At 46.3% G+C, this 27,228-nt stretch overlaps 1 protein-coding gene across 9 annotated transcripts in view; it reads left to right on the top strand.

Annotated features, from left to right (window-relative positions):
* The first annotated feature begins 1,370 nt into the window (after nt 1–1,370).
* Nucleotides 1,371–27,228, top strand: part of Kif13a (kinesin family member 13A) — a 187,748-nt gene continuing 161,890 nt past the window's right edge. For 3 of the 9 annotated variants that reach the window (XM_031359236.1, XM_031359235.1, XM_031359234.1), the window contains exons 1-2: nt 1,371–1,581; nt 1,842–1,932. In XM_031359236.1, coding sequence (XP_031215096.1) covers nt 1,527–1,581; nt 1,842–1,932 — 146 coding nt within the window. In that variant the 5' untranslated portion in view covers nt 1,371–1,526. The remainder of the gene's footprint in view (nt 1,582–1,841; nt 1,933–27,228) is intronic. The other 6 variants (XR_004115262.1, XM_031359231.1, XM_031359232.1 and 3 more) reach the window with 2 other exon arrangements.

Genomic DNA, 27,228 nt, shown 5'->3' with positions numbered 1-27,228 from the left:
AGAGAGAGAGAGAGAGAGAGAGAGAGAGAGAGAGAGATATGAAGAGCTGAATAAAGTGACAAGAGCAGGCGGGTAGCACTAAGAACCTAGGAGGCAGACAGCTGTATGACCCTCCGAGGTGATTGAGTTCATTGGTCACCTGAATCAAGGTGAGGGAGACTGAGGAACGACAGAGGAAACACTACTTAAAGTCAGGCTTCCGGGGAGCTGGAGGTGTGACTCAGTGGTACAGTGGTAGACCGCATGTGCAAGTCAGTCACATCCCAGGGCACCAGTTGGTGACAGACTGAATCCCTCATATTTAGACCACCTGCCACACGTGGTTTACCATAATAAGTATCTCTCCGCCCTCAGCGTGGCTTCTGGAGACCAGAGCCAACGAAGTTGCTCCTGATTGTGTGGTCTCTATAGCACCGGACGCAGCAAGCACTCCATAAAACTCCCCATAAAGCAGTTCATGAATGAGTGAATTTGGACCTTCACGCCATAGCGAGATTCCCCGGATCCAAACTGTTAGACTTGAGCACGTTTCAAAACGCCTGGCACAAAGTAAGCGCCGCCCTCAAGCACTTGTTGAACCAAACAGAGTAAATCTGCTTCCCTCAGTTCCGCCCAGGCTGGGAGGTCTGGCTTTGGCAGAAGCGCGGATCGCGCCGCTGTTCCACTCTTACGTAAGAGTTAATGACCCCTCCGGGCCCCGTAGACCCCTCCCATTACACGGCGCAAGGGAAAGAAAATGAGCGCCGTATTTACAAACACACGGTTTTGGTGGTCCATTTCAAATTCATGTCTAGTCTCGGCTCCCCACAAAGAGCTTAAAAATACCGCTGCAAAGCCCGGTGTGGGGTGCCGAGGGGCGGTGCGCTGTGGATTTCGGTGGAGGCGGAAGGATGGCGTGGATTAGGCCTGCGCACCCGGCACCCTCTCCAAAGCCCCTCAGACCGCCCCAGGGCCCTGGCTGTGAGGGTGACAGCGGCCCCTGAAGGTGACTCGAGCTCCCGGAGGTGTCCGTGAGGTCCCCGCAGGCTCTGGAGCAGGGAAAGCAAGGGGCTCCTTCTCCAGGCCCAGCAGCCCGGAGCTCGAACGCCCTTCTAGGGCGTTCCTTCCCCGGTCCCGGCTGCCCGGAGCCGCTCGCCTTTGTAAAGCGCCCCTTCCCGGTCTGCAGCGGCCTTACAGCCCGGGCGCGGCCCCCGGAGCGGAAGATGGCGACGCTGCCCGGCCCCCGGCGGCCGCGAGGGGCCGCGGTACTGCGCGCACGACCCGGCCCGAGCGGCTAGAGCGGCGCCTGGGCCCGCGGCCTCCTCCCGCCGCCGCGCCGCGCCCCGCCCCGCTCCCGCCCCTCCCCGGGCCCGGCCGTGCCCCGCGTCGCGCTCCCCCGGGATGGCCCGAGCGCCTCGGCGCTGCGTCTCGGAGCTCTCGGCGGAGCGGCGGCGGCCGCGCTCGGGGGGCGCGCGGCTGCGGCTGCGGCGGCGGCGGCGGCGCGGCGCTTGAAGGGGCCGCGTCGGGCGGAGCAGCGCGCCGCCAACATGTCGGATACGAAGGTAAAAGTTGCCGTCCGGGTCCGGCCCATGAACCGAAGAGGTGAGCCGCTTTCTCCAGCTCCTTTTGCATTTCTGCCCCGGCCGAGGGCGGGGGGCAACTTTGCAAACTGCAGGGCGGCCGGGGATCGGGGACACCGGCGTGGCCCGGCGTGGCCCCGGGTGGAGGCGGCGCCCAAGCTCTGGCCGCGGCCACTATGTGCCCCGGGCGCCGTCTCCCTGCCTGCCCGGACCGAGCCACGCGCGCCGGCTGCGGCCGCGGATGCTCCACTTTGCAACATCGCCCTGCCCCTGTGCTTTCAGAGCTGGAACTGAACACCAAGTGCGTGGTGGAGATGGAAGGGAACCAGACGGTCCTGCACCCTCCTCCTTCCAACACCAAGCAGGGAGAAAGGTAAATCCCACACCGCCGGCTCCTGCCAAGTTTGAGCCCGGAAAACCCGAGTGCGCTCTCCCCATTGTTAGCGAGGGTGGCTTCAAGTTTGTCCCACGCTCAAATGGGAGGCGGTTGCAAGTGCAGGGTCCCCTCCCCTCTCATCCAGAGCGCTGTCTCCTAGGCAGGGAACCCTGGCCAGCACTCAGGCTTCCAGGCTCCTAGAACGTGAAGGGACCGGATGGATATGTGTAGTCCAGACCACATCTTACACACAGGAAAGCCGATGTCTGAAGCGTGCAAATGACTAACCCAAGGCCTTATTGATGGAGTCCAGCTCCCGCGATTCTTACGTTGTTTGCCCCCTTTCGAAGAACTGCTTAGGGATGTTGTATATGAAATGGGGGCTGGGAGCCTATTTCATATACAACACCTTAATACAAACACCTTAGTACAAGGCTGGGTCATTTAAAATTTGTAGTTTGTTGGAAGTGGTGAGTTGAGATGGTGTCTGAAAGTAATACAGGAATTTTGATATTCAAGGAAAGTTGTGCCGGAGCTGTTTAGTCACTGGGATGGGGGTTGTTAAAAAGGGGCTGCATTTTCTAGATGGCAAGGCATTTGCATTTGAAAAGTCGTAACTGTGGGATCCTTATTAATTCTACTGCGTTCCATGCGATGGTATGGGAAAATGCCCCAAAATAATGTGAATATTTGGCATTTTTATGGTAAGCCCCTGAGAAGAAATTGGTTGGGATTCATTCAGTATGGCATTGTAGGAGCTTATAAAAAAAAAATAGGAAAGAAAACCTAGATTCAGATCGGGCTTGGATATGAGTATGAGTTTGTGTCTGAGAGTCACCTGTTGATTGATGAGCTACATAATGAGTGGATTTTGCTCTTTAGAGTTTCCCTGAAGACAGACTGTGAAGTAGGCTTGTTACTTTATTGCTAACGGAGGTAGCTGCTTCTTTCTATAACCAAGCTCCATTGCAGCCCGCCTTGCTGATTTGGGGGTGATATTGTTATGAGGGTAAGAATGGGGATTCTTTCTCTTTGTATTGAGCCCAGTGTGTTCCATTGACTTCGAGAACATTCTGCATTTCCTAGCAGATTCTTGTAGTGGCTTGTAGCCATTATAGCAGATTCTTACAGTAACTTAATAGCTAAGTTATTTTAAAGATGTGTATGTATCTTTACATACAATAATGGACATGCCCTTGGGCAATATTTTTAGATATATGGATATCTATATGGATATATGTAAAATATTTTACAGTATTTTTAGGCATATGGATAGCAGTGTAGATGGTATATTTTATGGTGGGCATAAGTACATTTGTTGAATAAACTACAGATTAAATAGGTCCTATGCCATATCGCTATTTTATTTGTCTTTCAAAACTGGATCTTGTCATATTATTTCAGAAGACTATCTCTTTGGCTCTGGCTCTCCAGGGCAGCCTGGGTGGAACAGGTAGACTATTTTAGCTTCTCTTAGGGAGCCACGGCTTCAGTTTCCCTGGCTTGGTATTACTTATCCCACTCCCCTATTCTTTTAATATTTCTAAATGTGTATGCGCTTGTTTGTGTTTATGTATGTATGTGAATGGGTGAGTGTGTCCATGCATTCATTCATCCACTCATTCACTCGTTCTGAGCTCCTGGGGATGGAGCCCAGACTGGTAGGCAGGCTGGGCATGTGCTCCCAACCACTGGCATTTGCTCTCCTTGCCACTCTTAAACCCTAGGGAATGCTGCTGCTATCTGCTGTAGAATGAAGTGGAGCCTTGCCATTTGTGTATAGGAAAAGGTTTAGTTTTGTGGGATTTGAAGAGAATCGATAACTCTGTATAGTTGGCGGTAAGTGCTGAAATATCACTTGGTTGTTGTTCTTAGAGCCACTGTGTTAGATCCTGTCAAGTGAGGATTTGTGGAGAGAGTGACCTGGACATTTATCCATTGGCATGCTCACTCAGGGAGACCTCTATCTGGAGCTGGAAGAATTGAATTGAACTGTGGGGTGCTGTCTTATTTGAGCTGACAGATCTAACTCTTGGTGTGGTTGGTAGGGCCTCTCTGGGTCTGCCCGTGTACTCACTGTCGTTCCGTTTCTAGGGTGCTCCGTTCAGGTTAGGATGACTGTCTTTGCCAGAACGAAGACACCGAGTACGTTTTGATGTCCACTCCGCAGCTTGGTTTCATATTTCTTAAAGGAACTTCCCCTTAAAGCAACAGTGCGTTTAAAAATAGAAACAATTCCTCCCTTGGGCTGTGGCTTGCTAATCACAACTGTGCTTTCTGGTGTATTTGCAATTCACTTGTGTTGTCCATGTTTTTTGGATAGAGCTCAGAGCAGGGCAAGGTTGGGTGTACAGAATACAGAGACCGTAATGAAATCTTCTGGGAATTCTTAGGTCTGAAAAGTGAGAGGTCCTTAAATAAATGCTGCCAACTTGTCAGATTGAGAAGTAGTGTTTTTCTGAGGTTGCAAAAGATTACCCATGCACTCATAGACCCTCAGAGTTACTGGGTCAAAGTCTTTAGTGTTACCAATAAGAACAAGGGGGAATAAATCCATCGACTTCTAGGAAAAGAAGCAGGCTTCACTTTCATACCTTTTGTAGGACTGTGTCAGTGAAGACGGAGCGATCAGAGAGGACTTCTCAGTCTCAGGATGTTTGTCTTGATGCTGAAATCCCAGCATTAGAACACTGCAGAGGTCCAGGTTGATAGCCGACCCACATATTGTTTGTCATTCTACAATGCTAAGACCTACACATACACAGTTTGTTTCTTGTAATGCCATAGTATTTCTGTTAGGCACACACAAAATTCCTGCTGGTGCCAGGCTTGACCCAGGGAACCCAAGAGCACTGCAGATCAGCACTTATGCCAGAGGCCCTCACCTTGGAGAGCTGTGGGAGAAAGAGGAAAGATACTTTAAATGCACGGTGGTAATTGCAGAGGTGTGTTCTTTTGCCTTTGTGTATGCTGTATTATTTGTAAATTTCCCACTTCTGTCTTGCTGGAGGCTGTGCACTCCCTGAAGCAGGTACCTCGTATTGATTCCCTTTGTACCCAAGGCCCCATACAGCACCTGGTGCATAACAGGCTGCTGTATGACGAGAGGGCGAGGAGCTATAGCTGCCACCCAGGGTGCAGGTGTGGAGACAGCTGGCATCAGGATGCTCATGTATTAGGTTCATTTTGCAAGGTGAGGTTAAAGTCCTTTATTAAGGGATGTGGAAGCATTACTGCCACAAATTGCTTCTGGGCAGTTCTCTGTGTTAGAATGTGGAGTGAGGAGTGGGTCGTGCTGACACTGCAGTTTTTTTGGGACGCATACTGAATGAGAATCCCATTTATCATATGTGTGGAGTATGTCATGCAGTATGCCAAGCAGAGTCGTCTTCTCACCTCTGTTGTCAAAACAAACAAACAAACAAAGAAAAAAAACCAAGCTGGCATAGTAGTGCAGGCCTTTAGTCTAGGCACTTGGGAGGCAGAGGCAGGACAATCTCTTACAGTTCTAGGTCAGCTTAGTCTACAGAGCAAGTTCTAGGACAGCCAGGGCTGTTACCCAGAGAAACCCTGTCTCAAGAAACAAACAAGCAAACAAATAAACAAACAAACCCCACAAAAACAAAAAACAAACCTCCAACAAACAAACAAACAAACAAAACCCAAAAGACAAACTGATACCTTACTAAGGTGTCATGGAAGTTGTTTGTTTTCTACCTGTTTTTTTCATACTGCACACACAGGGGACCGTGGTAAACATAGGAACGAGGGTCAGGTTGTGGGAACTCTACTCAGCCAACTGCAGTGTGTTCTCCAGTTCATATGACAGATGTTTCCAGAGTGGTTTCTCTGCTCAAGAGATTTTAAGTAGTACCCACAGTCATACAAGACATCTGAGAGTCAGCAGCCTCCCATGTTGCAGTGTTGAGGACCTGAGTTCTGGTCACTTTTGAGCACTACCTCCCTCTCTAGCTTTATTACCAAGGTGGTTATATGAGTGGAAGGTCAACTTTAGGTTTTGCTAGCCGTAGGAAGGCATATTCTTGTGTGATATGGGATACTCTCATCAGCTGCCAACATTTCTAATTTCTTTGAAATAAGGGTTCATTGAAGTCTCATTTTTAAAAAGAAGACAAAAAGCAATTATGTGGTATAAGAGATTTAAAAGTTTTTTTTGGGGGGGACTGGATGTGGTGGTTCGAAACTGTGATCCTAACCTAGGCGCCAAAGGGGATGGGATGCTGTGGGTAAGTAACCTTGCCAACATGGTCTAACCTGAGACTCTGCCTCAAAGATAACCCGAAAAGCAGTGAGGCCCAGCGGTAGAGCACTTGCTTAGCATTTGTGAAGCCATAAGTTGGGTTCAATCCCCAGTCCAGCTCCCTGCCCAGTTTAATTGTGGGTAAGTGCACACTTCAGACTAGACTTTCTGTTTTGAACCTGAGTGTATACATGTACTATAAGGGCTCATGTAAGTACACCCTTAATGCGCAGTGGCCATTTTATTTCTCTTCTAACTCATTTAAAAATGGTGGTTAGGACTTTCTGAGCTTTTTCCCATAACTCACCAATGAGTCACAAACATCTAATTTGCAAATAACAAAACAAAACACAGGTTTATTAAGATTGTAGGTTCTGGTTTTTAGTTTTTGACTTTTACATTGCTTCTCCTGGACCATTCCTTCACCCTCTCTGTTTGTTTTGTTTTTGAGATGCTATTACTGTATCGCCCGGGCTTTTTGGAACCGAGTTGGCCTTCAGCTCAGGCCCCTCCTGCCTTCAGCTCAGGCCCCTCCTGCCTTCAGGGTGCTGAGAGTACTGCACTGCCTTCTGAAGATTCTGCCACCTGCCTTCCAAAATTTAGGCTCTTTTTTTTTCTTCTTTTCTGCAATTATATAATTTCCAGGATAACCTTTTTGGTGCTACTTTTTAAAATAGCATCTTGCCGGGCGGTGGTGGCGCACACCTTTGATCCCAGCACTTAGGAGGCAGAGGCAGGTGGATTTCTGAGTTCGAGGCCAGCCTGGTCTACAGAGTGAGTTCCAGAACAGCCAGGGCTACACAGAGAAACTGTCTCGAAAAACCAAAAGAAGAAGAAAATAGCACCTTGATTGTCTGTTGTGGAGAGTCTGTCTGAGGATGCTAATGTCTGCCGTCCATCTGTTTGTTCCCCTTCCCCTGTGCAGCATTGCGCTTATGTCTGTGATATGCAGCCTTACTTACCTGTGTGGCTCTGATTTCTGTGGGACAAGGATGTGCTTTGCCTTTGGTTTCAGCCCTTAGCTGCTTCATTTCCCTCACACAGGAAGCATTTGTAAGTTCTCTCTGCTGGTGTGATTATCTATTATTAAAAGCTTTGGCTAGCCTCCCTTTCTACTTACATCACAACCAGAAAAATGGAAATAAGAGAAACACAGGTAAAGGCTGGAACTGAACATAGCAGCGGCTCTGGATGGCTGTCAATCATTCCCGTTCGTGAAGGTCAGTAGTTGTGTTTAGGACACAATGCTAGAGAAGAGAACCCCCTTTTTTGTCTTTTGTATTATGGTGGCAAAAATTTCCTTAAGAAATTGTGAGGCATATGCCTACTGGGCTGCTAAAACATCCCTAAGAAAATGAGAATGATACCACCTGGGCTGGCTACTGTGGTGTTCCAGCGGCTTCTAGCAACTTGAGAGATAAATGGAAAACTTGGAGGATTGTTTTCAACTAGCAGGAAAGATTATACGAAGCGTGTACGCACATCTTAAGGAAAATGTACAGGAAAAATTTAACTCTAATAGTAGGCAGCCCAGAGACTTCAAGACTTCTCAGACTTATCCAGTGCTGCCTTTTCCCCAGATCTTCCTGGGAGCCAGAGCAGAGATGGTGTTTAGAATTTAAAGCTGTCTCCAGAACATTCTCTGCAAAGAAAACAGAGTAGCTGAGAAATTGCCAGGACACACAGAAACACTTAGATTGCGCTGTAACCTCAACAGTGTGAGAGATTAACCTGGACCTGCAGCAGAGGCCAATAAGGAAACGGTGCTGAAGTTTGTATGCAAACAGTTTTCAACAACCAAGAGTTGATTTAGCTAGGAGTGGTGGTACATGCCTGTAATCCTAGGGCTCTGGGGATAGAGGCAGGAGGATTAGGAGTTTAAATTTAAGACCATCCTCACCTACACAGGGGGATAACACAAGAACCCTCCCCCAGAAAAATAAATTCAAAAATAGATTTTAAATAAATAAACAAGTGGATTTGACCTATGAGATCCATCAACATGGTTTTAGTTTTTCTTTTTCTTTTCTCTTCCTTTTTTTTTTCCTTTTCTGAGACAGGGTTTCTCTGTGTCATGGAACTCACTCTGTAGACCAGGCTGGCCTCGAACTCAGAAATCCACCTGCCTCTGCCTCCCAAGTGCTGGGATTAAAGGCGTGTACCACCACTGCCTAGTTCACCAACTTGGTTTTAAAAGAAGGTCACAATATAAAACATGTCAGGAAATTTACGCTTGAAAAACATAAAAAGAAATTCCTGTTTGGAATCAATAGCTTCACCACCCAGCAACAGGACAGCAGCATACACAGAGTCGGCTTTTCTTACCCTCCCTAAAATTTCGTTTGGAAAGTGTTGCGGGTTTAGTATGTGTTGATTTAAGATTCCCAAGGAAGCAGGGAGGTCCGAGTAGACACTCAGAGCCGGTCTTTCTCCTGAGTCTTGAGAGAGTCACTCCTTTTGCCCTTCTTGGAAGTTGTCCGAACTCTCTAGTCCTTCCGTCCTCTTTGGCCTAAGCCGCCAATTCTAAGTTCCAAATCGAGGCCCCGCCTAAGCAGCCAGAATGTTAACAGTTAACTCTTTCTTCAGAGTCACAGAACCCAGCAAGATTGCCAGGTCTGAAATAAGCCCGAATCCTTCGGTCAACCTGGGCTGATGCAGACCCAAGAACCTGAGAGTCCTCTTGTCCAATCACTTGTATTAATCACTTTTGTGTAGTTGCTACGAACAACATAGCTGGCAGGGACAACCTCAGTCAGAAAATGTTTATGTTGTATAACGGTTTCTGAAGGTCTCGGTCCATGCGGCGAGGAAGGCTTGGCAGAGTTCCGGAGGGCAGGAATGTGTGCCGGAGTGCAGTGCAGTGCAGTGCGGCGAGAGCAGAGTGTGGCAGGCATTAGGGGCCGGACTCTGATTTCAAAGGCCACCCCCTAGCCAAGTAGCACCTCGTAAATCCCACAAGTGCAGTGTGGACCCTTCCTGCCTTCCTGTCTCCCTTCTCCTTTCTCCCCACACAAGCCCTTACTGACCATCAGTCCCCTAAGGTGGAGCTTTCACCTGGGGCCCCCTTCTCAAGAGCACTAGCTCTCCAATAAACCTGACTCCTCCTTACCAACTCCCCTCTCTCCAGTATTGGCCTTTCAGTGGCTGACTTACTCCAATAACATCAAGGTTCAGGAATCTGAGACTGCTGTCCCAGGCCCTTCATTTGACTGAAACCAGGAATGATATCATGTTACCCTGAGACTCGTTGTTCAAAGTCATTGAAAAAGTGGAAATACTTTCTAAACTATCCTCACCAAGGTTTCTCATGGTAGAGCAAACTCGTGTATTCCTACAGAATCATCCCAGAACTCAGCTATCTTTTGCTTTATAAGAAGCATAATAAAAGAAATGAAAAGTAACAATTGTGGCAGATCAGCCTTTCTACCTTTACCTTTGCTTGTGTAGTGTGAATATTTTCAGTTACAGGTTTATGATAAGCTTTCCTTTCATTTGTACTTTGCCATGCTACATGGCTTTCACAGTTTTAAATTTAATATTAAATAGTCTGTTGAATTTCGCTCTTCTTAGCCATTTCCATATTTTTAGAGCTCACTGCTGTTTCTCTTCATGATCATATAAGTCATAGTATCTTCTTAGAGTCCTTAACAGAACTGAAAGGCATGAGGGAGGGCTGGAGAGATGTCTTGGGTTAAGAGCACTTACTGCTCTTGCCAAGGACCTGGGTTTGGTTTCCAGCATGACAGCTCAGAGCTGCTGGTAACCCCAGTTCAGGGATCTGATGTGCTCTTCTGGTCTCCTTGAGCCCCTTTACTGATGTGGAATGCATGCACACACACAAATGATAAAAGAATTGGGAGGGATTCCCTCCAAGCTTGCTAACAGATTCCGTCCTAGACATGTGTATTCCACACACTATTCTCTTTCATGATCATGAAGCTAAAAGTTGATGCTCTTTGGAGCTGCAGATGAGGGAGGACATCGAAAAAGGCAACCAAAAAGCCAGTTTCTGTCAAATCTCCTTTCTGTCTAACCTGAAAACTTGAACATACATTATGTCACTGACGTGTTCTGGACCAGTCCACATAAAGATCTGCATCTCTGACCAGTTCCCAGGTGACTCTGATCTAAGGCAGTCATCACAGGAACCTGGAGGCAGGAGCTGATACAGAAGCCATGGATAAGCTGCTTATTAACTGGTTTGTTTCCCATGACCTACTCAGCCTGTTCTTGTAGCACACAGGTCCACCAGCCCAGGGGTAGGCTGCCCACAATGTGCTGAGCCCTCCCATATTAATCAATCAATCAGTCAGTCAACCAATCAATAATTAAGAAAGTGCCCTACGGGCTTGCCTACAGCTTGATCTTATGGAAACTTTTCTCAGTTGACTTCCTTCCTCTCCGATGACTCTAGTGTGTGTCAAGCCGGCACAAACTAACCAGCACATGAAAAAGAATGTGCCTTGGACCTTTAAAAAGGCTTTCCAGGCATTCCAGCAGGTTGAAACAGCCACGCCACTCCATCCATGGATGCTGTAGGTCAGGAATTTGGAAGGGGCAAAGTGGATACCGTCTCCCTCTGGGTTGGTGTCTGGGAGTAGCCAGCCCAAGGCTCAGCTACTTGAATGTCCAGGAGCATTAACAGCATCAACAACTATCTTTAATCAAAAATGCCTAATTAGATTGCGCTTCTCTTAACTCATAAACTTGACACTTGCTTCCCATAGGTAGCCACTGCTGCAGACCATTAGCTCACAAGCCAAGCTTGAACCCAGTTTTACAGCCCAAGGCTCTCCAGCCACGTGCATCTGATTAAAACCCTCAGTGTCTGTCCTTCCTGGAGTTGGGGAGAAGGAAGGGAGAATGAGTCAGTGAGTGTCCTAGGTGCTGTGAACTTGCTGGCTGCTCACTTGTAGGGAGACACAGGCTCTTTTTCCAGGTTCAGACTCGTGGGCCCCAGTGCCCTGCTTCAGGTCTTCTCTGACATTTCCAGGACAGGGCAGCCAGTGGTCAGGTGGCCCTGTGGTGAAAGGAGAATTCTGAGTGCTGCCTAGTACTCTGCTGCTATGACCTGTATCTCTGAGCTAGCCACCGATGGGCCACTTTTGCCTCTAAGTTCCTTGGTTGGTACAACTGAAGTCTGGATTAGATCATCTGTAAGGTCAGTTTTTTGCTCTTGTTTTCCAAGTTTTAACATGTGAATTTACCCACATATAGTCCTTAAATACAGAACTGAGTCAGACAAAGTAGGCACAGATGAACCAGCTGAAATGGGCTGCCTTTTAATTCATGTCAGAGTGTCAGGAGTCTTGGGGAGGCCAGGGAGGCCCATTGGTGGGAGGCTCTGTTGATCTGCAGTAGCTGACTTGTGGCTTGAAGGTGTCAAGTGAAATAAGACAGCCACCAGTTCCAGACACTGGAGTTCTTATCAATGGCATGCTGGGGCCTGGGGTGCTTACAGAGACTGTCTATCTCCTTCTCCAGCTAGGAAGGTGCCTTTCCTGTGTGCCTGCAGGACATTATGAAAACTATTTGCATTTATGTGTGTGTGTGTGCGCATGTGTTCCTTTGTGCGTTTGTGTGTGTGTGTGTGTGTGTGTGTGTAGCTGTTTTGTGCAATAAGGCATGAGACATTATATGGTAGACTTAATAACATTCTCAGAGCTGTTAGCATAAAAGCTAACTTACAGAGGTCTGTTCGCTTCTGTCTTCTAAGTGCTAGGATTAAAAGTTCAGACCACCACACCCAGCTTCTTTTCCTTCCCTCCCTCCCTCCCTCCCTCCCTTCCTCCCTCCCTCCCTCCCTCCCTTCCTTCCTTCCTCCCTCCCTCCCTTCCTTCCTTCCTTTGTGTGTAAAGAAGAATAAGTTGTTTTCTGTTTGTTGTTAATTATATATATATGTGTGGTGGTCTATGCAGGTACTCGAGGAGGCCCCAAGAGAGCGCCAGATCCCCTGGATCTGGAGTGATGGGTGGTTGTGAGCCTGTGGACATGGTGCTGGTAATGAAACTCAGATCCTCTAAGAGCACTCGGTGCTTTCTACTAACCCTGGCTTGTGTTGTATCTGAGGGTTTCCTTACAGCCCTACCAAACTGTAACTAATCCCTCATATTTCTACACCTGATCTCAGCCAAAAATCATTAGTGATTCCCCCAGCCCCAACTATGTACTGCCTTCTGTTATGGGATGAATTCAGGGTGTGTGTGTGTGTGTGTGCTGTGTGTGCCTCTACTCTGGTTTATAGACTTTTTGGATAGTGGCTCACATAGCCTGGGCTAGCCTTGAGTTCTCTCTGTGTAGCCAAGGCTGACTTGAACTTCAGAGCCTACTGCCTTCACTTCTTGAGAGCTGGAATTACAGGCCTTTGTCCGTTTTCTTCCTTAAGCAGGGCAGAGGTTTTGGCTCCCTGTGGCCTTTGAGTCTGGTCTGTAGGTGTGATGAGCCTGGCAGCGGCAAGGCTCAAGGAAGGCATCTGTTTGTCATTCCCTTGCTTTTTTTTTAGACATGGAATGGGTAGGGCGCTTCAGAGGAAAGGGGAGCTTTGCCCTTTGCAGTTGGCTTTTGTGTGTGTGTGCTGGCTCTGAAAGACACTCCCTAGCCTGCACACCCATTACCAGTGACCACAGACATTCACATCCCTCAAGCCGGGAAACTCAGAGGAGAAGCAGGGTGGGTGAATGGTGAGTAGCGATGCAGGCATTGTTTTGAATACCTTTATACATAGATTTATTCTGAGTGCTGGTGTAGCCACAGAGCTTTGTGCAGTGTATTGTAAAAGAAAAAAAAAAAACCTTTCAAAATACTTACATTCTAATGTGTAGTTTAATGAAACAGTCCAAAATTGATTGCTCTTCCTACCCACCTATCTCACTAGCTCAGCCAGATGGAGAAGGTTGAAGGATTCGCAGCTGTGGGTGCAGAGGTAGATCAGCAGGTAAGAGCACTTGCTGATCACTGAGTTCGTTTCCCAGCACCTGTGTTGGACAGTCACCTATCACTCCTGTCCCATGAGATCTGAGGTTCTCTTCTGGCCCTCTGGAGCAACTGCACACACATGGCATGTGCTCACACAGACATACACACATACACATAAATAAAAACTAAAAATATGAGGGGCCAGAGTGGCTTCAGATCTTCCACAGGATCTAAGTTTGGTTTTCCAAGACCAACTTCAGGCAGCTCACAGCTGTCTGGAACTTCAGCTCCAGTGGAATATGATACTTATAACTTCCCTGGGTATGTAAACACATGTACACACAGACTTGCACATACACTTAATTAAAATAATACAAGTATTTTAAAACAAAATGTAAACAATTTAAATCAGAATGCACACACACACATACACACACACAATTTCTTGCAGAAGGCTGGAGTTCCATTTCTAGCATCCACATTGGATAGGTAACAACTGCCTGTAACTCGAGTTTGAGGTGATCTGACGCCCTCTTCTGGCCTCTACAGGCACCTGCACCCACATGCTCGTAAAGACTCGGGTACACAGCAGTAGACGTAAATTCAAGAACACTACATCTCAAGATTTGTAGTTGAAGTTGTGCTGAGAGGTTTTTAAATGGAGTAGGGTTTGGTATTGGCTTTCATTCTCCCCCCCTTAACTGCCTCTGTGTAGTTAACTGAAGTGCAGGACTCAGGTACAAATTGGAATGCAAAGGAAGAATGTTGTTAACAGGGAGGAAGGTCCTGAGTACTCTCCTCTGGAGGCCATTGCTTTCCAAAGGCAGGCTCAGAATGGAGGTAGGGAGCGAGAATCAAGACAAAGGTGTTCAATTAAGCAGCATGGAGCCAGGGTAAAGATCTGAAGTTTTGATACAGAGTTACAAGGAGAGAGCAAATGGGAAACTTTAGTGTGGCAGCGCCTGTTTAAAAGTTGTCTGGAGCCTTGAAGCGTCTTTGGTAATCAAGTTAGTTAGTATTTACCAGTCTACATTGACTCAGCCTACATGAGTTAAGAAATGGAGATGAATTTTCCAGAACTGCTGGTCTACTGTTATCCTAAACAAGACTTTTCTTTTTGATATTCTCTAGCCATGTATCATTTAGCCAGCTCTTTTCTACCCCAAGACTGACAGTTAGCTATCCTAGGTTTTCAGACCTGAGAATTAGAACAAATCAAAACAACAACAACAAAAACCCAAACCACTAGAAATAAGACATAAGAGTTTTCCAAATTTCTCTTAAATTGTTCCAAATAAGCAGCACTAAGACCAAAGAGCCACTTGTCCTGAGACCTCCCTAAATAAGGGACGGCTTGGTAGCAGGGGAAGGGATAACCTCAGAACTTAACATTGGCCATTTTACTTTTATTGAATTATAAAATTTATAATTTTTTTGAGACATGGTGTCTCCACAGACCTGGCTGTCCTGGAACTCAGTGCATAGGCCAGGCTGGCCTTGAACTCAGAGATCATCTGCCTCTGTCTCCCAAGTGCTGGAATTAAAGATGTGTGTCACTATGCCCACCTCCTTTTATTGAAAAATTTGACATATTCACTTTCTCCTCTCCTGGAGACTGAAGGAAGCATTAGTCTAGGTCACCCTGGACAGTGGTCTGCAGTTGTATTCCCCCTATGTCTCTGAAGTTTTATTTTATTGACCAGAAGAATTTTGAGTTTCTTGGATTCTTTGGGTCCTCTGGCCACTCCAGAGAACAGATGGCTATAGGATTTTACTGGCTTAAAACATTGGCCAGTAGGATGTGGTGGTGAATGTCTGTGGTCCCAGCTACTCAGGAGGCTGAGACAGGAGGATTGCTGGAGCCCAGAAGTTGGAGGCCAGCCTAAGTTAAAAAAAAACAAAACAAAAAACAAAAAACAAAAAAACCTGACCAAGGAGTTGCCTGTATATTATGTTGAATTTTATTTTACATTTTCTTGTTTATTTTTGTGTGTATGTGTCCGTGCACATAGAGGATAATCAGTTTTCCTTTTTTGTTTGAGGGACTGAACCATGGTCATCAGCTCCCGTACTTCCTCTCCACAGTGAGCCATCTCCCTAGCCCAACATTGACTTTTCTAAACAGCAGGCTGTCTTTCTCTGTGTAATTTGACACATTGAGCATCTCTATCATCTGCGAAGTTACCTTGAGCAGAGTTTTTTAAAAATTCAAATCATTGTAAGCTACCCTGGACAGGTTGAGCATTCCTTGTTGAAAATGCTTGGGACTGGGCTGGTGAGATGGCTCAGCGGGGAAGAGCACTGACTGCTCTTCTGAAGGTCATGAGTTCAAATCCCAGCAACCACATGGTGGCTCACAACCACCTGAAATGAGATCTGATGCCCTCTTCTGGTGCATCTGAAGATAGATACAGTGTACTTACATATAATAAATAAATAAATCTAAAAAAAAAAAAAAAGAAAATGCTTGGGACTAGCCTTCTGACTTTGTCAAACAGAGGAGTATTTATGTATACATGATGAGGCGTCATGGGGAGGAGGCCCGGGTCTAAACACTAAATTCATTTGTTTCGTCTACACTTTATACACGTAGCCTGCAGGTAATGATGCAATATTTTCAGTGAACATGTGAGCTGTGCTGCCTGTCTCATGCGGTCCGATGTGGAATTTCCTACGTGGGACATAGCCGCCCTCAAGAAGTTTTGTGTTTTGGGATATATGGGATTTTAGATTTTCAGATTAGAGCTGCTTAGTCTGCATCCAAACCACAGGTTTTATCCCATGTTTGGGGTAAAAATCCATGTTTATTTTTCCACAGTGTCTCTGTAGAGATTGGGATGTAAGTTATCATCTTTATGCTCTGTATGCCTCAGCCATGTGCTATGTGTGTGACACAGTTGCACGTTAGCCTAGACCTAGCCATGTCTAAGCCTCTGTCATGGTGTGGCAAGGGTGTCACGTACAGATGTGACCCTTGACAACTACACGGTAGTTATAAAAATATCCATACAGAAAATGCAACTTTACAGCTTTAAGTTAGGTCAGTTTATAATCCTCCTTACCATATGCAGCTGTCCGGTCCTGAAGTCGGGGCTTGGGAGACAAGCCGCTTCTCAGGCTCTGAGTCTACCACACTCTAGCTAGAAAATCCAGACAAAACCTTAACTTGACTCGAAGTGCCTCAGTTTCCAGGACTGTGTGGAATAATGGGAATACAAACAGGAGGGGGCTGTGGGACAGGCGTGTGTTATCTTTACTTCCCTGGGACACGTGAGGATGGTTGACCTGGCTTTGCTTCTCCTGTGGCTTCTTATTCATTTCAAGTTTAAGCAAAGAAGTTCCTCTCTAGTACTTAAAAATAGCAATTAAAAAAAAAAATTTTAGGGAAGTGGAGTGTGCTCCAGTACTGTAATCTTAGCACTGGAGAAACTAAGTCAAGGGAGTTGCTACCAGTTCAGGGTCAGCTTAGGCTTCACATTGAGACCCTGCCTCAAAGTAAAAAAAATAAAGAGTCTCATGGTTTTATCTGTAGGTGTTTTCTGATGACCTTTCATTTAAATGAGGCACGCCTTTTAAAAAATGACTTGTTGTGTTATTTTTAATTATGTGTATGGGAATATGCTGACTGGGTGCTAGTGCCTGTAGAGGGTAGGGACATTGGATCCCTCTGGAACTGGACCTCCAGGTGATTGTTAGTCACCAGATGTGACTTAGCCACTCGGCCTTCTCTCTAGCTCACAAGATGTGTTTTTAATGACTTCCTGCCTGCTCTCCATCAGGCACATTCCACTTCTCAGCTGATAAGATAGCGTGCACAGGGCTCCCTTGAATGGGCACAGTGTGCTTTGTGGAGAGGGAACTCCTTATTGATGGGTGCTCCATGTCCCTTGGGTGGCTAGCAGTCATTCATTTAGTGAAGAATTTCTATCTGGAATCCGGATCACCTGTGGGAAGAAGCATTCTATGTGTGTGCATAAAGAATGAAGCCAAGGTGTGGGGATGGTGCAGGGGACATTTCAGAGCACCACAACCTGTCTGGTTTGCAGAGTGCTCTACACATGCATGTGGTGGCCTTCCCTCCCCCTCTGCCCTGTGCATCATCTTGGCTGCATTCCAGCTCTGTGGTTTAGTAACCGTAAACGAGGAGCCCAGGTGTGCTGGCTAGTATTTTTGCTTGTTTGTTTTTGTTTTGCTTTTGCTTTGTTTTTGTTAACTTGACACAAGCTAGGGTCATCTGGGAAGAGAGAAACTCAGCTGAGAAAATACCTCCACCCGCCCTATGGGCCCGAAGGCAAGTCTGTGGGGGGATTTTCTTGATTAATGATAGATGTGGGAGGGCCAAGTCCACTGAGGAAGGTGCTACTCTTGGGCAAGTGGTCCTGGGAGGTTTAAGAAAGCAGGCTGAGGTCTGGAGAGAATGACTCAGTGGTTGAGAGCACTAGATGGCTCAGCAGTTAAGAGAGGTCCTAAGTTTAATTCCCAGCAACCACATGGTGGCTCACAACCATCTGTAATGGGATCTGATGCCCTCTTCTGGTGTGTCTGAAGACAGCTAAAGTGTACTCATATTAATAAAATAAATAAATCTTGAGAGAGAGAGAGAGAGAGAGAGAGAGAGAGAGAGAGAGAGAGAGAGAGAGAGAGAGAGAGTACAGGCTGAGTGAGCCATGAGGAGCAAGCTAGTACACCGCCTTCCACCATGGGCTCTGGTTCTTGCTCTGATGTCCTTCCTGACGGACGGTCAGCTGTAAACAGAAGTGAACCCTGCCCTCTCAAAGCTGCCTCTGTTCATGGGTTTCTCACAGCAACAGAGACTTAAGGGAAAAACAGATGTCTGGCTCTTTGGTCTGCCCCTCCTTTCTCCCCCTTTGACCTGGGGAGCAAAGGAAAGAACAGGATGGGGAGTCAGGATAGAGGGTAGAGGGCAGGACATGGAAGGAAGAGTAATTAAGGCTGAGGAGTCTGGCCTTGATGAAGTTGGCTTTCCAGACTGGTCTCAAAGCTGTCACCCAGAGATTGGACTCTGGGAAGTGAGGCTGGCTTGTACCTGGTCTTGCCGCTGAACAGAGTAAGGTGGCTGCAGTACGCCTTAGGTGACCCTGGGTTTCAAATCAGAAAGAGAAAGCCTTAAACATTGTGCTTACTAATTAGTGGCCAATCAGAGCCTCTCGAATCTGGTCCCGGTATGGTGTGGGGGTGCTTGGCTGTGTTTGCATTGCCAGATCCTGAGAGGAGATCCCATGGTGGTATGGAAGAAAATGAGCTTCTATGCCTCCCACAGTTTGTCTGCTTTGGTGACTGGCTGTCAAAATGAAATTAATCAAACCGTAATCTCTGATTTACCCAGTGGGATCATTGATAGCTGTGGCCAGGGAGGTTAGTAATGGGAGCCCCTCCCCCAAGGCCCCTTATTTGCTGAATTCTTTATACTCAGGTCAGCAGTAGAGTCACATGGGGATAGTAAGTGGATACATAGAGCTACTAAAAATCCATGCTCCTATTTATTTGAACATTGCTGCACCCCTTCAGCCACATGGCCAAGCCCTTTTGTTTGAATAAAAGACAGTAAGTAACCTGTCCTCCTAGAAGTGCCTGCAGAGAGAGTCTCTTCTGCTTTCCTTTCCACCCAGCAATTGCCACATGCAGGTGCATAGCAGGTGCCTTTCCTAGATGCTTTGTGATGAGTACAGTAAGCCCTGCCAGTGCTGTGCCTGGGACCACAGGTCTGCGGTTGGGTGACCCTCAGACTCTCTCTGTCATCTGAGTGTGGGCCTTCTGAAGCCTCTAATTTCTGCATTAGATTATTACATAATAAGGGACTCTGTGTTGTCGTGTGGCTTTGGGGATCGTAGCAGTGTGGAAGGCTAGTAACTGTGCCTCCCTGAGCTTTCGGCGGTACTGGGGGTTGGATCCAGGGTCGTGTGCATGTTTGGCACACTCTCTCCCACTGAGCTAGCTGGAACATGGCAGTACAAACACAGCTCTAGAGCCTAATCCCACTGACAGTCACTGCTTTGGGCCGATAGGCAGAGGCTGCCACTGCTTAGCACTCCATGACATAAGTGATGCTTAGTCAGCCAAAAGGTCACGCAGTGTTTGGCAGCAGTTCACATTGTAAAGTCACCTACTGACTGCACGGTCTACACAGCAGCCTTCACTTGAGGTTTATGCAGGAACTTATGGGAGAGAATTGTGCTCCGGGCAAAGACATGAAACCAGGAATTCATGTCCAGGAATGCCCCTGAGTCTATGTCACCTTCTGACCTAGGGGTGGCATGTGATCTCAATCTTGGTGGGGCAGAGCATTGCACCATTCTGCTTTGGGCATTCTTGTGGGCCTCTCTTGTCATGGGAAAAGAGGGAAAGTGTTGAGAGGAGAGAGAGACACTGGCCAGTTGTCAGCATCTCCAGTCAGCATCACCAGCAGTTGTTGCCTATGACTATCGTGGCCATCCTCCTCCTGGGAGGTGAGGGCATTTCTGGGCACCCCGCCCTACAGTTCCCAAGTGGCAGTTGGATCGCTGCTGTACGGGTACTAGGAAAGCAAGCTTGTCAGATCTTTATGTTCCTGTCTGGAGCATGCAGGTCAGTGATGCTCCTGAACTTGTTACTCCCCCAGGCATTCCCAGCGTCCAGGAAAATTCTCAACCTGTGGTCCAAGAGTGTACATTGGAAGTCGCCTGAGAGTGGCATACTGCAGGGATAACTTAGAATCTGTTCCTGTTTTTAAGAAAGGCCTTAGTAGACGTTGTCAAGTCTTTATCAATGCTTTACAAAGTTGGTCATGCAAAGCTTTACATTTTATTTAACAAGCCCCTTGACAGTAAGTTGCTGGTGATCTATCATACAGTGGTTGCCAAAAGTGAGCATAGTCCCTTGTCTGGAAGTCACAGCAGACCACTGTGGCTGGCCAGTTGAGAGTAGGAAACCACACTGATCGCTCTGGGAAGTAAACGTTGCTGGGAAACAGTGGCCGGTGGCAGCCTGGATGCTGGTGTGACCTGGGAGACTAAGCAGGTATCTTGGCTCCTGGGATCTATGGGATCTTTGTTATAATGATATTTATTGTTTCTTCTGCAATTTGGTTCCCCATTCCTTCTGGGTGATTGAGTTGGGTTCTCTAGGTCTTCTCTGATTCCGAGCACTCTTTAAATGACCCAGCTGTAGGTGAAATGGCTCTAGTTCTGTCCTTGTTTGTAGGGTTGGGGGTCAAACAGTGGCTTCATGCTTGCTACTACATTATCACTTTCTAAACTATGACTTCAATCTGTTGTTGTTGTTATGCTTAATCCTAAGGATGCCTAAGGCTTTTCAGGTACTCATAGTTAACATCTGCGTGTGCATGGGAAATGAATGACCCCTAGCCTTCTCTTTCTCTCTCTCCCTCTCTCCCTCCCTCCCTGCCTGCCTTCTCTCTCTCTCTCTTTCTCTCTCTCTCTTCCCCCCCCTCTCTCTCTCCCTCCCTCCCTCCTCAGGCAACTTCTTTGCTTTTAATGTCATTTATTCTCATTATAAACATGGCAGCTATTCACCTTTAAAAACTTACAACATGTAGGTTAGAGATAAAATATGGTTTGCTCATCAGACTGTCAACAGTCTAATGCATTTCATGGCTGGTGTTCAGTAATTTATACCGCTGGGATGCATAACTCCTTTCTTAAAGCTCTGGAAATGGTTGCTATGTGTACAGCCTCTAGGTACTCTGTGCTGGAGGTTTAGTCTGAGCATAGTTCCATCTCCTTGATGTTTTCTCTCACTCTTGCGTTAGTATCTCCTGTCTACAAACTTTCCCCTTCAGACTACCTTGGTTCTGAGAAAGTATTTGTACCACAAGGGAGCCCAGCATCTGCCAAGCCAGGCTAGGTCCTGATGGACTGTTAGTTTTCTGTTGCTCTTTAGTGTTAGGAACACTGGTCAGGAACTGGACCACCTAGGTGAGACTCTCAGTACTTGGCTTTGCTGAAGCTGGTGGCCTTGTGTGAACTGCTTCCACTCTGTGTGTTGTCATCTGAAACTTCAAGTCAGCTAGATAGAGCCCTCCAGGGCAGCTACTCAGTGACCTATTCTGTATGCGAGTCGGAGCCCTATGACAGGGCGATTACACAAGTAGTGGAAAGATGGGAACAAAGATTCCTTGAAATTACCTCTCACAATTATCAAGGTAGGAGGATGCAGTCAGGTGACTGCCTGGTCCATGGGAAACCGCCAGGCATGTCACATGTTTATAGTCCATGTCACAGATAACTCTGTTTATTAGTCACCCTCTCCTTTCTTCCTTCCTTCCTTCCTGTCGGCCGCCTTACCCGTCCAGTGGAAATAAGGAGGCAAACACCGAGCCCTTCTCCATGCAGTTTAATCAGGAACCTTCATTTTTACTTCTTCTCTAGCTAGCTTCTTTTATATTCTTCTATATCTTCTTCTTACATCTTACTTATTACTACTTACATCTTATTAGTTACATACTTATTCCTAATTCTACATCTTACATCTGTCCTTACATCTTACTTCTATATCTACATCTTCTCTCCTATCCCATTACCAGCCCCAATTTTACATACTTACTCCTAAATCTCTCCTAACCCATCACCAGCCCTAATTCTACATACTCACTCCTAATTCTTACATCTTACCTCTAATTTATCTATATCTATATATATCTATATCCATATCTATATCTATCTCTATATATACTTACTACTCTTCTTTCTCTACATACTTACTATCTCTCCCAGCCCATCACCAGCCCTAATTCTACATACTTACTATCTCTACATACTTACTCAATACTCTTCCAGCCCATCACCAGCCTAATTCTACATACTTACTATTCTACTTCTTACTCAATACTCTACATACGTACTCTATCTCCAGCCCCCAGCCCTTGTGGGTTAAATACTTTCCCTGGTCCCAATCAGCATCAGCTATGTGGCAAAGCATAATAGGCTACGAGAAATCATGCCAGCTTGCATCACAAACTAGAGGCACACAGCTTTTCCAACTAAGGCTTGTTTATCTCAATGCTCTCTGCTCTGGCCGAGACCAGGTGTTCAATATAGGGTGGCAGCTGCGGCTCCCCACACCTTCCTTCCTTCCTTCCTTTCTCTTTCTTTCTTTCTTTCTTTCTTTCTTTCTTTCTTTCTTTCTTTTTTCCTTCCTTTCTTCCTTCCTTTCTTTCTTTCTTCCTTTCTTTCTTTAGTGTATGCACAGATTGTCATTCTTGGCACACAAGACTCTCTTTATCTTATCCTTTCTTCCCCTTCTTCCTGCCCTCCATTCTTTGTCACTTCCTCTTCTTCCCCTCTTCTCTTCCTTCCTCCTCCTCTTCCTCCACTCCTTTCCTTCTTTCTTCTCTCTCCCCTCTGGCTCATCTCCTCTTCATTTTTTGATACAGGGTCTCACATAGCTCTGTCTGGCCTTGAACTATACAGCCAAGACTAATAATGTCGAGCCCTTGATCCTCCCAATGTCCTGGGGTTCAGGTGTGCCTTACCGTGCCCAGCCTGAGTGTCTTCTTGATTGTGTTCCTTTAGCTAGTCCTCAGAACTTTTGGATTTACTCACTGCCAAAAACATGTTCCAAAATCCTGAATACTTACTGTTTCAATATATATATATATATATCTCCTTTTAGTGGGGGGAAAAAACAAAACAAAACAAACTCGAAATGGGCACACCAGGCCTTTCCCATGTTTACCCAGGCTGTAGTATGGGGCCACCTTAGAGGAAATGGAAAAAATTACACATAATCTTCATGAGTTAGCTTTGATGGTTTTCATTTTAGCTTCACCTTTGTTTATCTACCTATGTAGGTACAAAATTTTAACCCTGTACCAAGCTAGTACTTTTTAAAAATTACATTAATTTACGTGTGTGTGTGTGTGTGTGTGTGTGTGTGTGTGTGTGTGTGTGTGTGTGGTTGGTGGGAGGTACTTGCATACCATGGCACACCTGTGGAGGTCAGAGGACAGTACATACCACCTGGATCTCAGGGATTGAACATAGATGGCAGTTGCCTTAATCTACCACTTCTCTGGGCTCATATCGGTGCCTCTTAATTTATTGAGTTTGTGTTATTACATCAATTTAAAGTTAGTGCTAAAATGAATGTATCTGTTACTGTAAGGGTGAGTCTAAAATAAATGAACAGGGCCAACCAAGCTGCATGCAAGGTCAGTCATGAGAGTCAGCATCGCAGGCATCTTGGGTTGCCCTGGAAATGCCCGCCAACGATGCACACTCGGATAGCTTTGTTTTGAGTCACTTGTAATATTTTCCCCTTTTCTTGCTGCTAAAAAGAGAATGGAACTTTTGACTCAGTGAAAGCTATGTGAGACTTTGTAAAGACCAGGAACCAGAAGTCTAGGTTCTCTGAATAATTGCCGAGGTGCTGGCTATTCAAATGGCCTGTGGGAGATGTGACAAGGGATAAGAGCTCTGGTCTTCCCATGTTATTTTCATATTTGAATGCTGTTCTTGGATAGTCAAGTTTGAGAGAGTTTGTGTGCTCAACCTCGGTGGACACATTCCTTCCTCCTCTCCCTCTCCCTCTCCCTCTCCCTCTCCCTCTCCCCATGTTCTTCCCTTCTTTTTCAATACTAAGGATTGAATATAGAGCTGGTGGATGCTACAGAAACATCCACTTGTGAGTCCTCCCTATTTGTTGATTGATTGATTTTTTTTAATGTTTGAGAGTCTCACTGAATTGCCCACACTCTTGTTGAACTTAAAACCCTTCTTCCTCAGCCTCCCAAGGGCGGGGTCATCACAGCATACCACCCGCTGTAGTGACGGTGACATTTCTTTTTCACCAAGTTATATTTGTCTAATCAGCTAAAGATTCAGCATGACTTAGCTAGATCCAACAGAGTGTGAAGAAGTGTTAAGAGGAAGTCAATCGAGGATCCCAGGAAGCCTTTCACTGAGGGTGCAGGAGCGTCAGTGGATATCCCTGTACTTTCCTAGAAAGTGTTTTCTAAAACACATGTAGATGGGATTAAATAGAGCCAGATCTGGAGCTGTACAGATGGCAGTGTCTCCTACATACCGGCGTGCATGCAAATTTTGCCTAGAGTGTCATCTGCCTGCTTCTATTTACTTCTCAACAGTTCCCGAAAATGCGTCTTCCATTTCAAGAAAGCAGCATGGCTGTATCTCTGTGGAACACCCCCATCCCAACACACACACACACATTTTATTTCTTATAATAACTGATACTTCCACAGTTTTTATACATTCACTTTCCTTTTACGTTACCCCAATGGCTCACTTAGTAATTTATCAATATTAGGACCACCACCACCATCATCCTATAGTATAAGGTACAGCAAGCTAGACCCTCAGCTGATGATGTCACCTTTCTCTTTAAGATTAATTTATTTTTTATTTATATGAGTACACTGCAGCTGTCTTTAGACACTAGAAGAGTGCATCAGATCCCATTACAGGTGGTCGTGAGCCACCATGTGGGTGCTGGGACTTGAACTCAGGACCTCTGGCAGAGCAGTCGGTACTCTTAGCTGCTGAGCCATCTCTCCAGCCCCTGATGTCAACTTTAAAGAGACACAGATAAAGTTTACTAGGGTACCTTGTCAAGCCAGCAAATGATCACAGATTATGAGAAGTAGAAAAGTAGACTTACCTGAACAACACCAGCATTTTTTCCTAAGTTTTATGCTCTATAAGAATTAATGGGGCAGCTACAATGCAGGCACTTTAAACCAAATGAAAGGAGTTAATGGAGTGGACTTGCCCCAACCTGAATAATTAGGTCCTGGATAATAGACTTTCAACCCAACTTTATTAAGGTATAATTTACCTAAGCTAAAATGCACCCATTCAAGGGTGGCCTTCTTGAGTTTTACAGTTGAGTGCACCCTGTCGCCACCGCCAGCATCAGTGTATCGAATGCTGCTGTCACCCAGGTGGTTTCTGGGACCTGCGTCAATGGTGAAGCATCTGTCATGTAAAAACCTCTCCACTCAATACAGTTCTCCTCTTAGTATTCTCTTGTTCTTGAGCGTGCTCACTTTGTCTTGTGTTCCTTCACTGTCTCTTCCCACCTTCTCTCTTGTGCTGGGGATTGAATCCAACAGCTTGCACATCCAGGATGCACTTCTCCATTGAGCTACATTCCCAGCCTAAACAGCTTTTTCTCTATTTCCCTTTTCTTTCCTTCCCCTTCTCCTTCCCTTCCCCCACCCCTTCCTTTTTTTTTTTTTTGGACAGAGTCTCATTTATCTCAAGCTGGCTATGTATCTGGCCTTTAACTCACTATGTACACCAAGCTGGCCTAGAACTCACTTTGTATCCCAAGCTGGTCTTGAACTCCTGACACTCCTGCCTCTACTTCCCAAGTGCTGAGATTCCAGATGTGCCCTATCACACAAAGTTGCTTCCCATTTGTCTGGGTCTCAGCTTGTCATAGGAAGCATACTCTTCATTATCTAGACTTTCTGGCTATGTAAGTAAACCCTGTGGGATGAAGATCGTGTTTGCGAGCCTTGAGCAGGGTAGCAGGTAAAGGGACAGGGAGATCTACCGTCCGAACAATCGACCACACCCACATAAGAAGCTTTGGTGCTGACAGATAACATAAGCCTCAATCACGTTGTCATTAATAAGTGAAAACTAACGGCAGAAATCGACCATGAGTCCTGTAGGAGCAAGTCCAGTTGAGTGGACAGCTGTCGGACTCACTGGGTCTACCTTCTAACTTATGGAAGCCCAAAGGAAAGGGAAATTATTAGGCAGAATGGAAGCCATCTCATGGTTTCATGAGGCACACATGCAGACAGAGGCATGCGTGCAGCCCATTGCTTTCCTGGCATGGTTGCTCCCAGGGCTGGGTTGGAGTCCACGTGGTATGGAGGGTCCTGCCATACCCATCCGTAGACGCAGCCCATTCTTCTTCATCCTGCTGGCTCATCCCATCAGGGAGGCTCCCAGTTCCCACCCTCACCTCTCCAGACTGCCTCTCCTAATGTCTTCTCAGCATTTCTAGGAAAACCATGACTATTCGAAACCTGCTTTCGAGTTTAGTGCCATATGGTCAGCTCCTACAAAAGAAGGAGGAACTGCCAGTGGACGATTGAACTTCCTTAATTGCTTGGTAGGCACTGTTTCCACCTAGTTACAGGGCAGGAAGAAAAAAGATAATGCCAGCTGAGCCTAAACCAAAATGCTTAAGGAAGTGTCTCAGAGTTTGGACTTTTTTTTCCAGATCTTTAGATGTTTGCTTGTGTACAAAACAAGATAGGAATGGGAGCCAGGTATGAATATGACATATTTATGTTCACATATACCACACAAGCCCCAAAGGCGATTTTTCTAGAAGACAAAATCTCACTGTGTAGCCCTGGTAGGGTTGGAACCCTGTGTAAACCAGACTGGCCTCAAACTCACAAAGCTGCCTCTACCCCTATGCTAGAATCATAGGCATGTGCCACCATACCTGGGCTTTCACTGTTTTTAGTCTTTTGGCAGTCAGTCCTAGGGAGTGAATCCAGCGCTTCATCTTTGTGAGACAAGTGCCCTGCTCCTGAGCTCCAGCCATGCGTTATGACTGTGACCTATAGCCCATGAGGCCAGGTACTTGAAGCTGGAGATACAGCTGAATTGTAGAACAGGAGCTTTACATCCACAAGTCCTGGAGGTTTGTTTGTTTGTTTGTTTGTTTGTTTGTTTTTCTGAGACAGGGTTTCAGTCCTGGAGTTTTGATCCCTAGTGTAAAAACAAAAGTTATGAACTTCTGGAGTACTTCAGAGTTTGGATTGCGGATGCTCAGCCAGTACTCTGAGTTTATCTTTTGATGATGTCAGTGAGGACTGCTCAGCTTCGATCACGTTCTCTTGCTGTCTTTACTCCACTATTCTTGGGTGGATGCACAGTTCTGTGTTTCTTACATTCCTTGGGCTGTCTCTGAGAGTGATAAATGGAAATGTCTCCCAGGGCAGGGTGTAGCTCAGTTGATTTGTCATTTTTAGTTGAGTTCTGTCTGCAGACATGGGGAGCCACAGGTAGGCTCATCAGTGTCCCCATCAAAGCAAAACCTGAAATTATTTTTCATGGCTCCCCACTCAAGAATGCTTTATTGGTTTTGTTTGTTGTTGTTTTAAAGGC

This window comes from Mastomys coucha, unplaced genomic scaffold (assembly GCF_008632895.1).
Source record: "Mastomys coucha isolate ucsf_1 unplaced genomic scaffold, UCSF_Mcou_1 pScaffold7, whole genome shotgun sequence".
NCBI lineage: Eukaryota > Metazoa > Chordata > Mammalia > Rodentia > Muridae > Mastomys > Mastomys coucha.
The sequence above is the reverse complement of the archived record's forward strand: the minus strand, read 5'-3'. Positions and strand labels throughout refer to the sequence as shown.